General features: G+C 55.9%; 1 protein-coding gene across 12 annotated transcripts in view; it reads right to left on the bottom strand.

The window, feature by feature from the left end:
- Nucleotides 1-14,977, bottom strand: part of TRAPPC9 (trafficking protein particle complex subunit 9) — a 532,249-nt gene that overhangs the window by 95,319 nt on the left and 421,953 nt on the right. For all 12 annotated transcript variants that reach the window (XM_047725278.1, XM_047725277.1, XM_047725280.1 and 9 more), the window contains one exon: nucleotides 10,250-10,340. In XM_047725278.1, the coding sequence (XP_047581234.1) occupies nucleotides 10,250-10,340 (91 nt within the window). The remainder of the gene's footprint in view (nucleotides 1-10,249; nucleotides 10,341-14,977) is intronic.

The following is a 14,977-nucleotide window of genomic DNA, read 5'->3' as shown; positions in this document are numbered from 1 at the left end:
CACCTTGCTTTGCCCAGGATTGCCAGAAAGCCCTGTGCTTCCCAGCAGGGACTCAATCATCAGAGGCCTGAGGACAGTGTCACCTGCCAGTGGGACCCTACATGCCATGCCTACCCGTGCCATCAGTCCAGGCTCAGCCCCTCTGCACAGGGCACATGGGGCCTGCATTTGAGCTACTGAAGGACAGGTCTTCTTCCCCTAAAAATGCCTTGCAGGGCCCCCGGAGAAAAGCAGGTCGTACATACACACATTTCTCCCCGGCTGGCTGCTATCCTCACAGCCGTCTCCGGGGCTTACACCAAGATAGTTCCTAAGATCGCAGAGTCCACGGGGAGGTGGAGGTGGGGGAGCTAGGGCCACAGTCTGGGAGGAGCTGGCGCTGCTGGTCTCCCGCCCCAAGGCTGAGCACGGGGATGGCCCTGGCGTCCTGCCATCCCCTACGCTTCTCCATGCGACTGGGCACCACCTCGAGTCAGATCTCGGCAGGTGTCCTTGCTCCCTTCCCCGTGGATGCCACGCTGTGCTCACTCGAGCTCAGCAGGCCCAAGGCCCGGGTGTGAGGTCTCAGGGAGTAGCCGCAGGAGCCCGGCTTCGCGACAGGGACTTGGAGGCCTGGAGCAGATCTCCTGGCCAGGAGACCTTGGGTGACTCACCTCACCTGGCTGGCCGCCCCAGGGTTGTCATTTGTAAAACAGGGACTGATGTCCCCCAGCAGGGCCCTTGCAAGGCTCTGATGCAACACGGACACGGAAGGCCTTCACCAGCTGCACACAGGGGTGCACGGGCCCTCACCCCCAGGGACTGAGGACGTGGGTGCTGGTGTTGGGCACGTGCTCCCATAAAGCGGGAAGCTAGAGAGGCAGACCGAAACGCCCCCTCCTGGCTTTAGCATGTCCCGGATCCTGAAATTCACCATCTTATTTAAGGTGCAGCAGACACCTAGGGCAATGCGGCAGAGTCCACGCCCCGTGGCTGGCCCTACACAGTGAGCCAAATGCCAGCTCTGTGACTCCTCGGCCAGTGATTGCACAGCCCCTGGCCCCACCTCTGTTGGGGGGGGGCACTCTGTCCACAGGCCCAGCAGGTGTGGGCAGGGCGGGAGGCAGAGGGTGACCCAGTGAGCCCTGGGGGGCTGAGCACCAGCACCACCATCTCCCCAACCCCCACCCACCAGGAGCTTTCTCACCACAGCACTGGAAAGATCCCCGCTGCCAGGGTTCTGGTACTGGAGGAAAAATTCTAGGCGGATGGCAAGAGCTTTGGATGCCAAGTCCAGTATAACTAACACTCGTGGCTTCCAACCTGGATGGGGGTGGGTCATCTACCCCGTCCCCCAAGGGCCTGCCCCATGTACTGGTGACAAGGGTGACGGTAGTTGTTCCCCTCAGTGAAGCACTCTTGGTGTCCACGAGCCAGGGGGAGTGGCAGACACCAGCAGTGTGGGATGCTGAAAACAGTATCAACAGGTCCAAGACATGGTCACACCACAGAACCCTTGTCTGTAGGAAATGCACATCAGTGAATCTGGGGATGACGACGCATTGGGCCACTTACTCTAAAAAGATGCAGGAAAAAGACTCTCACTACCGTCTTTGCAACTGTTCTGCAAGTCTGGGTACAATTACAAAATTACCTCTTTCTTTTTCTTTCAACAGGGGTGTGGTGCTGTGGAATGTCTGGTTAGAAGTCATCACAGCCAGGCCTAAAATCTAGCTGTGGGCCACTAGCTCGTTGTGGGATCCTGGGAAGTGTGATGTGATGGGAAAGATGGGACTGCGTCCCAGTCTTCACTTTGCCACTCACAGGCTGAATGGTTTGCACATGCTTTCCATTTCCTCTGACCTGAAACACAGGAATAACACTACCCACTTCAGAGACGCCATGAGGACTACCTCATCTGTGCCTTTGGCGATGTTTATTCAGGAGGCACTAAATGTTCTGGTGACCGATCTGGAAATACAGTGAAGAACAGATCCTTCCTCCATGGGGCTGATAGCCCGGTAGCGATGGAGAGATGCACAAGGACAAAAAGCTGCGTATATAATGAACTCTCAGAGAATGGTAAGGACCGCGAGCAAGAATACAGCAAGTAAGGCCTTAGAAGGTGGTGGGGGGGGGTGGTCAGACAAGAGAAGTAGGAGATTTTAGGAAGAAAGTGGCAGAAGAATAAAATCATCACAGAAAACAAAACAAGAAAACACAGACCACAGAAGTCAAGATAAAAGGCTGTAAAAACAAAATGCGTAACAGAATGTAAAGCGGAGAAAAGACCAACATACGTGCCATGTCAAGGAAGGCAAATGGCCTGCACTCACCTACTAATGAAAACCACTTGACAGTTGGATCACAACCCAAATTCAACGCCAGGCTTCATCTAAGAGAACCACATGGGGAAATAAGGAAATACGAAATGTCTGAGATAAAATGATAGGCAGAGGCACACCAGTCAAACAAGACACGAGCAGGGTCGAGAGTTGCCGTATCAGACGAGGCAGCAAACACAGAAGAAGACAGAGAAGGGTACTTCAGAACGAGAGCAAGGGGGACATCTACGCACCAAGGATGACCCATACCCATGCTGCACGAACTACAGGACACAGGGCCACCAAGTAAATGGACAGAAGTCCCTTCAGGCTGAAGAGGACCTGCAGACCAGTGGGGGTAATTCACCTCTCAAAGTCCATGGCGGGTCAAATAAGTGAGGTCCTAAAGACCTCAGCAATGTAATCAATGAGGGAGGTTAACAGATACGTTTTGTAACTCAATATATTTAAAACAAGACATGCCGTCCTTTTAAATGTCTGTGAAGTGGTCACAAAAAATGACAAAGAAACCTCGGTAAACTCTCAGAGGTGAAAATATCACTAAACTGATATTTTCAGGAAACAAAACAAAACATGTAGATTTTAAACAACTCTTGGGACAAAAATGAAACCAACTAAAATTGCAAAATTCCTAAAAAAAATCATCCATGAAAGTGTTAAATATCAGAACACAGGAACACAGATAATGTGGTAATTGCAGGAAAATTCATAGTCTTAAATAATTATAGAAATAGTAGGAAATTTTAAGTAAATAGATTAAATATCCAGCTCATTCAGCGAGGACAAACTAACAAGGTGAGCCCCCATAAAGCAGAAAGAAGATGGGGACAGAATTAGAGAGAAGAGAAGAGATGAGATGAGAACTGACCAACGGAGTCAACCATATACTAGCCAGCTGAATCAAGAAAAAGAAGAGGAAGCAAAATTATATAAAAGAAACAGAACTGGGGAAATGACCCCAGGAGAAGAGGCAATTAGATATCATTGGAAATTTAATTTTTAGAAAATTTACTCTTTCTGAAGTTCTATAAAAATATGAAAGCTGGGATGCCTGGGTGGCTCAGCCCATTGAGTATCTGCCTTTGGCTCAGGTCATGATCCCAGGGTCCTGGGATCAAGCCCTACATCAGGCTCCCTCCTCAGCGGTGAGCCTGCTTCTCCCTCCAGCTTCCACTTCCCCTTGTGCTCTCTCTCTCTCTCTAGACTTCTCTAACAAATAAATAAGCAAAATTTCTTTAAAATAAATTAATTTAAAAATAAATAAAAATCGGAAAGCTATTCCACAGGCACAGAGTTCTGATTTTGCAAGACAGAAAAGGTAGAGATCAGCTGTGCAACAAAATGAATACAGTTAGCATGGCTGGGCTGTATGGTCAGGATGGCTCACTTATGTGTTTTTACCACAATTTTAAATAAAGAAACAAGAGAGAAAGACAGGGAAGAAAATGACACTGAAGCAAATATCCAAGCAAATATTAAAATACACTATCAGTCCGCAACGGTGATGAGGGCAGTACCGGCTCATGGGTGGACACAACAGTCAGACAGAAGGGAGCTCAGAAATCTTCCTGAACAGAGGGAAAAATGACTTTGCTTGTTCGTGGAGAAAGATGATTATTAAGTGACTTAGAGACAATTAAATAGTTTTCTGGAAAAAGGGTGGATTCACGCCTCTTTCCTCACACCTTAATAAACTCCAGATAAATAAAGATCCTAAATGTTAAAATGGAGGAGCCCCTGGAAGTATGAGAATTTAATATATCAGTATAATCTAGAAGAGAGAAGTCATTCTAGGCGTGACACAGAAACACAGGTATTTGTGGAGAGATCGCTGAATTTAAAGTCAGTGTCTTCCAGGCTTCCTGGTTCCAAGAGTGCTCACGACAGCCAGCGGTCGGAAGCCGCCCGACGGTCGGTGAGGAGACGGGGTCAGAGAGGGACAAGGCAGCTTACGCAGTGGCTGGGGGCAAGGTGGGGGCTCCGCGTGCTGTGAGGGAGTGACCCTGACACCCATCCCTAAGCTGGAGAGAGGAGCGGCAGGAAGCTCCCACGTGCTTCCACTGAGGACAAAACCGTAGCGGGCGCCTGTGGAGTGCGGGCGGTGGGATGGGGTGCTCTGGGGGAGGACGGCGGGAGGAAGAGACTTCACACACAGCTCTCTTCACCTCCTGAACTCCAAAGCTCACTTGTGCACGATTTTATCTTTGCAAAGGAAACAGACCACACGCTCAGTGTACGGCCTCACTGAGGTTACATTTGGGGGTTGGGGTGGGCCGCCTACTTCTGATCGGGGTCTTGCCCTTTGAGGCAGGGGTTCAGACAGAGGGAGTCTTGCTGGGTGAGGCCTGGAATCCCTCCTCACTCTGCCACCCACACCCCGGTGACGGGGACACGATCTCTCTGATTTTCAAGCTCCATAAAAGAAGGGAGGTTTTTCCAGCCTTTGGGGTTGTCGTGGGGACTGCGACACGGGACACGTCAACACCAGCCGAGACCCATCCCGGGGTTTGCCACAAAGGGAGTTAGGTTGATCGTGGGTAGGAGTCCGAGAGCCAGGAGATCTCCGGGCTCAGTGGCTGGGGTCTGTCATAAAAAGGGTCCCTGGCCCACATCTAGTGGGCAGGGGCCTCTCAAGAACCTTTTGCCCACCTGGGACTGGAAACCTGGCCCCACCACCCTGCAGATCTCAGACTCTTTCCTTCGTGTCTTCTGTACCCGCACCCACTCTCTTAGCACCGGTGGGGGGGTGTTGTTCAAGGGTGGACGCTGCATCTCTCGTCTCCTGCTGGATGGTCCGTCCCAGCCAAAGGAGCCAGAGGGCACCAGGGGATACCAGCTCATGACACACCACGCTGCAGAGACATGAACTTTGTCCCAGACTCAGAGTCAAGAGATGCAAGGCGTGGCCCCGTGTCCCATTCTCTCCTCCCACAGGCAAACCCTACTGCAGAAATCCCCTTCCTAAAAGAAGGTGTCTCTCAAAGAAGGCAGCAGGCAGTTGAAGGCGAGGAGGACCGAGAGCCGGGCACGCAGGGGCAGTGCCCCCGAGCACAGCCCAGACAGGCACCTGGAAGGCGCTCGGAAGTCATCTACCGGGCGGGGGGCCGGGGGGAGCAGCACAGGGTCACACGGAAGAACCGGGGGTCGGCCAGCATGAGGACCCTTCTTCTCAGGAGCAGATCAGACATGGAAATAGCAATTTCAGGGACAAATTGTATCATCTTCTCACTTGCCGTTTCTTCCATAAGATACATAATAATGCTGACTTCGGGGCGATGAAGGAAGGGAAGAAGTGGCGTGGAAAGGGACCCAACGGCTCCTGACACACTGCAGGGAGCACCCCACAAATACGGTTTTTCTTTTGGGGAAACTTATCGCAATTCAGCACTCCCAAACATTCTTTAAGAACTAGGATGCTTGGGACCAACGAGAAGATTAGGGCGGAGGGGTGCGGTGGGGAGGGGGAGACGGGGTCTCACAGAAGCATGGGAACGGCTGCAGAGCCCGGCACGGGACAGCCCCGCACGCTGCGTGGAGCGAAGGCTCCCTGGGTTTAGGCCCCTGCACGGATGCACACGCTGTGCCTCCCCCGCCGGCCGGGAGCACAGAGCGCATGGGGCTGCGGGCACACAGCCGGCCCTGCTGCCAGGGGCGGTGAAAGGACAGGAGGGGACACATGAAGCCTGCCGTGTCATACCCAAGGAGGGGACCAAGAGTGGCCTGGGGCTTTTTCTTCATATACGGGATTTTTTTAAATCACTTTTTTCTTCAAAAAGAATATAACTACTTTTATATCCTTTACAATTATTTTTTCTATTTTTCTGTTATCAATTTACATACTTGTTTTGGCAAAGGTGCCAAGGGGACGGTGAGGTAGCTCCTTGGGTCGCCTGCACCCACGGCCTGGCTAGCCGGATCTCAGCACAGCCAGCGGCCATCACTGGACGCAGGGGCAGGGGCATTCGGCCCAGGCTGACCAGCCCTTCTGGCTTACCAAGCCCACCTGATCAGCCCAGCTCAGCAAAGCCGGCCTTGGCAGTGGGCCCACAGGCCAGTCCCCTCCCCCAGGAACAGAGGTCTGGAGAAACCCACAGCCCTGTGCTGTTGCTAAGTTACCTGGGGAAGAGGCAGGGGTCAGGGGCAGGCTCAGCCCCCAGGGAGGCCTGCCTAATTGTCCTGCCGGACGGCTGGCCGGAGCCTGGCTCTCCACTTTCTCTCCCAAGGCGTCGGAGACACGACTGCACTTGGTGACTCACTGCAGCCGTCCCGCCCGAATCTCGGGTCAGAAACAGAACCCCACAAGGCCTGCACGTGACACAATCTGACAGAAGGACACCTTGCACGGTGGTCCCCGGAACGCAGCCCACCGTCACGGCGAAGACAGTCTGGTTTCCCAGCTGCTGCCCGCCCCAGATCCAGACTCCAGAATGGAGCCTCTGAACGCCACAGGCGTCATAAGACAGAAGGGGCCACGTCAGGTGGGACGGGCCCGCAAGTGGTTCTGTGCCTTGTCCCCAAGGGCACAGCCTGCTCCTTTGTAACCAGCTGGCTGCACGAGTCAGGTTCCGGGGCTGCCTCTTGCCTCTGCTTCTGGGTCACCCGCACGAGCTCCCACCTGGCACACACAAGGCTGTGTCCTCGCGGTCTGCTAAGGGACCCGAGTCCACCACTGCATCAGACCAGGCGTGTCTGGAAGGCAGGGCTGGAGTTTAACTCACATGTGGGTCCCCAGCACCTGGGACAGTGTCTGCCACGGAGCAGAGTCAGGAGACACATATCTACTGAATGAATGGACAAAACCCTCAGTCCAAAAATGCACACTTTCCATGTAACCTTAGGGAACAGACACTCCTGAATATTTCCTACTTTATAAACAGGGAATAGCGGCAACGACCTCCCAGACTTGCATGGGCAGGGCACTGTGTCCTGCTCCCCACATGTGAGGGCGTGCTGCTCCCGAGGGAGGGCAGCGGGTGCCCCCACAGCCGTCTCATGTGTCTGCTTCTTCCTCAACCTACCACTCTCACGTGCGCACGTGGCCTGCTCACCACAGCTCAGGGCCAGAGCTTACAGCAGGGCTCGCGGGATGCTGATTGGCGGGTGTGCACGGAAAAATGCCCCCACGTAACGTAGCCAACACTTAATCTGCCTTTGCCGGCAGTCCAGGAAAGCACAGCCCATTACTGATGTACCTAGGAAGCCACGAAAGCGTCGCCACCCAACAGTGGTAGAAGGACGTACGGTAAGGGGATGCTGGAATCAGTTCAGCCTCATTAGTCATCACGACCGGTACCGATGGAAAGGACTGGAAACAGCCGCTAGGCAGATGGTCGAGGAGCATGCTGGGCTCCGCAACCTGCCCTGTCCCCCTGACCAGAGGGGCAGCCCGCACCCCACCAGTTCACAGGACAGTTCCCAGCTGGAGACGAGAGGCACATGGGAAGCCGCAGCCCTGACCACACTGACCTGGGGTCCCATCCCAGGCCTTCAGGCCTCGCCCCAGCCCTGCCCCTGTCCCCTCATGCCCTTGGATGCCCCCAGAATCTCCACTTCTCCTCTCCACACTGACTGGCACACAGCGACCCTCGCAGTCCCCTGGGCCACTAGGATGGACGGAGGAACTCGCTCTCGCCAGGCCCACGCATCTCTTCACACCTTCACTGATGACCCCAGCATCCCCGGTTCACAAGTGAGAGCCTGAGGTTCAGAGAGCTCGTCCACTTGCCCAAGGACACCCCAGCATGAGGAAGCAGCAGAGCCAGGACCGAGACCCACGGCAGCTTGGTGCCAGTGGCGTGGCCGTCCAGCGGGTGACGCCATCGCCATCACACAGCCAACACGGACATGTCTGCGCTCTACCAACACCCCAGAAAATGGGAACAACTTCAGAGAGTCCTTGTAGAGAGAGAATGACCCCAAAACGCACAAAAGCTCTCTGTGCAAGCCAGTGCGTGTGATTTACGCAACAATGAACATCTCAGAACAACCAAGACCTCCAAGAGCAGCACAAGGGCTAAGCTACCTTGCACCCACCAGATGAAATTATTGCACGGCCTCTAACAGCACGCACAAGACATGCCCACAACATGAGGAATCCTTGTGTTTTGTCAGGTAAGGGGGGAGAAAAGGCACCAAATATGAGCCTGGCAGGAACATCTCTATGAACAAAATTTAAATTTGGAAGGCGGCCAAAAGGCTTAGAAATACACAAAAATTCAGTGAAATAGAGGTTCTCTTGGGCGGGATGGGAAAAGGGTGATTCTTCTCTCTCCACCTTTTCTGATTTTCCACGGCGAGAATATATTACTTTGATCAAGTGACCTGGTCGAAAGGTCTAGATTCCAGTGTGAGGGCATCTGCCGTTGAACCTGGACGGGTCACCTCCCGGTGGGGCAGGTGCTGGACAGAACCCCAGACCCAGCTGGGCCGTGGCGTCCTCCTCTGGAGAAGGACAGGCACAGCGTGCAAGGGCATTAGAAGTGATGACACGAGGCAGCTCACGTCCTCCCAGTAAGGTCTCTGGGCACAAATGCCTTGTGGATCCTAGGATTATTTTTTTTAAAGCCACACACCCCCTCCAGGAAAATGTTACTAATCCCTGTGTCATCAACCAATATACCAACGTGCCCACGACGCATGTAGGACAGCAGACCCAAACGCTCTTAACAAACAGAAGGGCTAAACGCCCATAAAGACTCCAGTGCAAATGCAGGGCCTCCCGCTGGGCTCTGCAGGGAGTCTGGACCCTCCTGGGCCCACCCCAGGGGGTGGCTGCCGCCTGACTGTCTGGGCCTCAGGGAAGTTCTTCTGAGCGACAGAATGCGGGAACACACTGTTTATTTCATTTTGTTGCACAGGACTTGGGCCTGTGCCAGCCATGGAGGCGGGAGGATCTGGGCGTCTGACCCTGCTCAGCTGTCCACATCTGGGGGACCTAGCTGGCTGTAACCGAGAGCTAGGACATTCCAACCCAGGCAAGTGTCTGGGGGCCCAGAGAAGCCCCCAGAGGCGCAAACACTGACCACAGAGACGGCCCCCCTTCCTTCCAGCCCAAGTGTGGTCTCCTCAGTGCTGCCGCGTTGGCTGCTCACGGGACTCCTGCCGGCCTTCATGCGAAAGAGCAGGGAGACCGGCGGGGAGTGCGGTCTCCCGTGCGGCAAGGGGGTCCCACAAACTGACGGAAAGCAGGGGAAGGCCTGCAGAAGGGCCCATGGCCCCGGGACGATTCCCCCGTGTTTGTCACACACAGAAGGGAGAGGATACACTAAGTAACCAGAGGAAAGACTTGACACTGATTTAGTGATACCTGGGGTAAAACACAGCTGACTGCCGGCATCGGACCCAAAGCAGAGATACTGAAATGACTTCCAGAAAGTAACACAGCCTCTCCCTTCAACGACCGCAGGCTTGCTTTGTTGCTCAACGAGATACTTCCGCAGAGCGGGGCCCATGCTGCCGGGCGACGGGCAGCAGACACCGGGCTGCACTGGTCTGGCCGCTCGCCGCAGGGAGTGCTCCTGGCTGAGGACCGAGGTCAGGCGCTTACCAAGCACGTGCTCCTCCGTGCCAACCCCGTGAGAGGCTGTCGGAGCTCCTCCAGCGAGGAGGCCGCTCCCTGGGCTTCCGCCCCGCCACCCACTCCAGGTCCAGACACACAGGCAGAAGGCACACCACAGGGACCAGGGCACGGGCCACCACGGGCCATGTCAGACTCTGCAGCGGCTGGAAGGTGAGGGCGTCTCGGCGCCCATCACCACGTGTGCATCTGAGGCTGCTGATGGGGTGCGCCTGAAGGGCCGTGATCAGGGCAGACGTGGACCGGCCACGGCCAGCCAGCCATCCCGGCCACCCCCGCCGCCCCCACCGCCCCAGCCACCCACGGGAGAAGGCGGGTGCCTGGCCCGAGGCGACGGGTGCATACTTACCCCACTGCAACGGGGCCAGCTGCAGGTGCTCCAGGACCAGCTGGTTCAAGAGGCCTTCCACGCTCGCCTCCCCTGTGCGCTTGAGAGAGGGGTGAGGGCTGGTCAAGGAAAACTCGGCTCCTGCTGAGCCCCGGGGGCAGGGGGAGGTCTTCTGGAAGCTTCTACAGATGCCCGGACAGCAAACCTCCCACAGCAGGTCTATGACCCCTCCCCTCAAATGAAGTCTAACCCACCACTGAGACCTGAGCTGGGCATGGAAAACAGGCACGTGAACATGCCCGGCGCCCCCCCTCCCTCAACCCCAATCAGGTAAACCCAGCTACTGTCACTGCCGCATAAAGAAAGGGAAGCCGTCGGGATAATTTTAATCCAACAGGAATTCTTGGGCGGGGGGAGGCAGGGGGAAATATAGGAAATGGAAGTTGGCTTTTCCTTAATAAAATACGGCTCATTGTTCCATGTAACCAAATACATTTCTGGACATGTGTTGGCTCCGTGCTGGCTTCACGTCTGTCGTGTTACACATCTTGATGTAATTACACATATTATTACGAATGGGCTCACTTAGGCGGGTTCATAATGGAGGAAGTCACAGTCTCTTAGCAAGTATCAGCGGATGAAGAAACTGGGTTTAGAAATGCAGAAAACAGATGTCTCCTGGGCACTAATATTAAACAGTCAATGTGGCTCTCAGAAACAGATCTGCGAGCCTCTTTCCCTTTCCCTACATAAATTAAAGCCGCAGAATTTAAGTTGTCATCAAAAGGGAAGAATTTAGTCCCTGACATTCTTCCCTGATTAGGGAAGTGAGGAGGAAACCTTGTTTCTGCCTTTAGCAAGTTAACTGCATTCAACAAGCACACGGCGTGTCTGAACCAGACAGGGATGGAGACGCGAGAAGGACACTGAACGGCTCACACACAAACGTGAACCCGAGGGGCCTCCTCCTGGTGAGGATGACAGCCGGGAATGGGGGCCCGCACTCACCAAGCCCGAGGACAGCTATGTGGGGAGGAAGCCATGCGGGCAGAGTAGCTCAGGGCTAAGGCTGGGGGCACAGGGCCCCAGGGGAAGGGGGACGAGAGCCTAGTCTCTCCAGCACGGGGGGTGGGGGTACAGGATCACGGCGGGGTCTGTGGAGTGTGGACACGGACCCCAAACATCCAGGCAAGCTAGTGAGGGCAGGGCCAGCTGCAGAGCACAGTGACCTGCTAGAATCCCTGCCCTGCTCTGCACCCCAAAGTCCTTCTTGGCTCTTTTGGATTCTCTCAATCCTCCCAAACGCCGTGCGCTCTCTCTGGACTCTGAACCGCCCACATCTGTGCTCTCTGCCTCGGAATGCTTTTCCCTGCCCTATTCCCTCCCATCTCTGTTCATCCTTTGGCTGTCCAGCCTTCCCTGAGCCCCGTCCCTGCCCCGAAGGCCCCCAGGTGTCCCCCCTCCTGCAGTTCTCAGCCTGGCCGCCAGCCTGACGTCTCACGAGGGCCCAGCCCTGGCCTAGGGCCCGCACCAGCGCCTGCTTCACAGAGCTGCTCGGCGCACTCTGTGTGATGAATAAACAGACTCAGGAGGGATAAACATCCTGGACAAGTGGTAGAGGAGTCCTGCTTCCATCCCCTCTGGAGCCCATGGCCCTCAACACGCAGCTCAGATGCTGGGATCCGGAATCTTCTCTCCCCCGAGCCCAGGGCCTGCTTCTTGCTGATGACCCCTGCAGATGCTGGGGCCTCCTCTGCCCCAAGCTCCCGGGCACTCGTGCTGCTTGCTCTAGTCCACACCAACCTGACAGCAGTGGGGCAGAAGGGGGAGCAGGCTCATTCTGGCCACACTGAGCTCTCCGATGGACCGGGGACCACACGGCAGGCCTGCAGCCCCGAGCTAAGGGTGGCTGCCCCTGTCACTAGAACAGCGGGGTCCAGATGCTCTCTGCGGAGCTCTGGGTCCAGGCACGGCCGCTGAGGAGCGCCGGGCAGTCTGCCTACGTTCTCTGGGCCTGGTCCACCATCTGTTAATGTCCACGAGCTCCAGAGCAACATGAACTTCACACGAACGTCACAGGACTGTCCCGAGAATAAACAAACCAGCAGTCCTGGCCACCGGAAGCACAGCGCAAAGGGCCCCTATTGTGAGTGCTTGCCCCACTCTCCTACTCTCATTCCCCTCGTCTCAGGGACTCAGCCGCCCCTGCTGGCACCTCAGGCTCCTTTGGGGAGCCTACCCCACCACAAGCAACTTACCAAAGGGCTTCCAGGGTAATTCGCTCCCTGAGGAAAATTCCCAAATGCAATCTTCACCATCCCGCTACGCAGTCTGCGGGTGCCGGAGTGAGAGCAGGATTGCTAGAGACTCTGCATGGCCCCTGCAATGATCACGTGTGGTCCCGGGCCAACCAGGGCATTAGGACGCATGCGTTTACCTCCTTCATTCACTGGGTCAACGAGGAGCTGCTGGCGCGGACCCTGAGTGTAAGGCCCTATGTGTCTGGGGATCCCGGCGAGGACTGATCTGAGACTCAAGAAGCTCAGAGGCTTGGGGGAAGACAGGCCCGCCAACAGACAATGCTGGCCTCTGGCAATCCCCTCCTGGGGGGGGGCACCCAAAACAAGTGACAGCAAGGACTCAAACAGATACTTGCAGTGTGTGTGTGTGGCGACATGTGTCACAGGAGCCAAAAAGTGGAAGGAACCCCAGTGTCTGAGGTCGCAGGGACAGACAAGCAACAAGCCATCTGGACACACAATGGAGTTTTACTCAGCATCGGAAGGAAGGAAATGCCAGCCCACACCACAGAGTGGAGGAGCCCTGAAGATATGACCCTGAGATGTCGCTCGCCGGACACTGTGGCCACGGGCTCCCACTTCTCCCAGGACCCTGCCGTCCACTCGCTCATGGACACAGAAAGGAGGACGGTGAAGGTGGCGTAGGCACTTGTTCCTCTACTCTGGGGAAACTGAGGCTGCAAAGCAAGGGAGCCACAGCACCCACAGTTGACCCCAAGGCCCCACTGGCCTTGCCCCCCGAGAGGGGCCACGGGGTAGCTTTCCCGCCCAACCCCACAGACACCCCATCACCCGGGTACGTCACCACAGCTCGGTGAGGGGTGCCCACTCCTCGGCATGGGGGGTAGGACGTAGTAACTGGCAGGGGAGGGACCTGCCAGTTTCTGTCCTCCCAATGGCAGCCACGGCCCCTTGGGGAGACGGTGCCCCTCAGCTCCATCACCTTGACAAACCGAATCCGGTGTTCCTCATGCAGAACCTGCACAGTAGTAACCGGCATCCGGGATGTGCTAGACCCCAGGGGTGCTTGCACGGCCCTGTCCAACCCAGGTCGGGACCGGGGCAGTCACCCCCTACAGGCACGCCCCACGTCATGAGTAGGACTGGGCAGGCACCCAGGCCTCGGGACCCGCCCCCACTGCTGGGAGCCGGGGGGCTGACACGGGGAGGGAGGAGGGGTGCAAAGGCAGGCCCGGGCCTCACGCGGAGACTAATTCTGGTCAAGTCTCTGCCCACATCTTCCTGCCCGCTCCTGCCCACTCGGCCCTGATCGGACTCACAGGTTGAGCCGGGTGCCTGGGTGGGTGGGTGGGGGGCCCGAAGTCACCTGTGCCTATTGGCTCTACTTTAAGACAATGGGGAGATCTTGTCTTCGATACGACTCTGAGCTCCTAGAAGGTGATTCTCCCCAGAACCGGACATTAGGGCCCACAGTGGGGTTCAGAGACACCCGCAGGCTGCTTGGCTCCCTGGGAGGAACAGGGGCTCAGCCCGCCAGCCGGGCCTCCTGTGTTCACAGCAGCTGAAGACAACGGGCTTTCTCAACCCCAGCACCCAGGTAACATTACCTGTGCAAACAGCCACTCTCCCGAGTAAATGGCAACCTACCCTCGGTTCCCAGAAATTTAATTTTCTCAAGAGGAATTGCTTCATATTAAGAATTTATTGGCTGGGAAGGTCTCTGTCTTTTATGAACACAACCCTGTACAGTGTTTAATTTCCGTGGATAATGACTGAATGATTGTTTTTCTTCCTTTCCTCCCACAGATCTGAATATCCTAATTTTAACATACGACACTCCATATTAAGTGGCTTCTCAAGGTGAGGAGCAGGACAGGAAGAGAAACTCCTCAGGGAAGAGCGCACGGCTTTCCTGGAGGGAGAGGGGAGCGCAGTGTCCCACACACATATGTGCGCAGAGACCCACCCCAGGAGGGACAGGCACCTCACTGCACCCGAACCTCATTCCCCTTCTGCGCGGCAGACTCCTACCCTGGCTTTCGGACCATGCGCCCGTGCCCCTACGTGGAACACCCCACATACACATGCACACACAACATCTCAAGAGGGCTCTTCGTGGCTCTGCTCCAAGGATTACACCCATCGGTGCCTTGATGTCCATCTCCTTGGCTGCCTCCGGAGCACCTTTCCTCATCTTTCAAGCGCCAGCATCCGGCACAATGCCCGGGACCCAGGGGCGGCTTGCTGAGTGCTGAAATCACTTCACGAATGAAAGCCTGTGTGTGTATTTGCATGACAGCGGGCGTGTGGAAATGGGTGCTGATCGTCAGAGATGGACCTCCACTGGTACGGATGGCCCAGCACACTCGCTGCTAAAGCGAGGAGAGTAGGACCCTCTGATGGGATGAGTCCAGCATCACCAAGGGACAGCTTCTGGAGCCCTCAGCACAGGGCCAGGCACGTGTGGCTATTACTGTCCAACACGTGA

The sequence above is a fragment of the Lutra lutra genome, chromosome 4 (assembly GCF_902655055.1).
Source record: "Lutra lutra chromosome 4, mLutLut1.2, whole genome shotgun sequence".
NCBI classification, from domain to species: Eukaryota; Metazoa; Chordata; class Mammalia; order Carnivora; family Mustelidae; genus Lutra; species Lutra lutra.
Note: the sequence above shows the minus strand (reverse complement) of the source record. Positions and strands in the feature narration are given on the sequence as shown.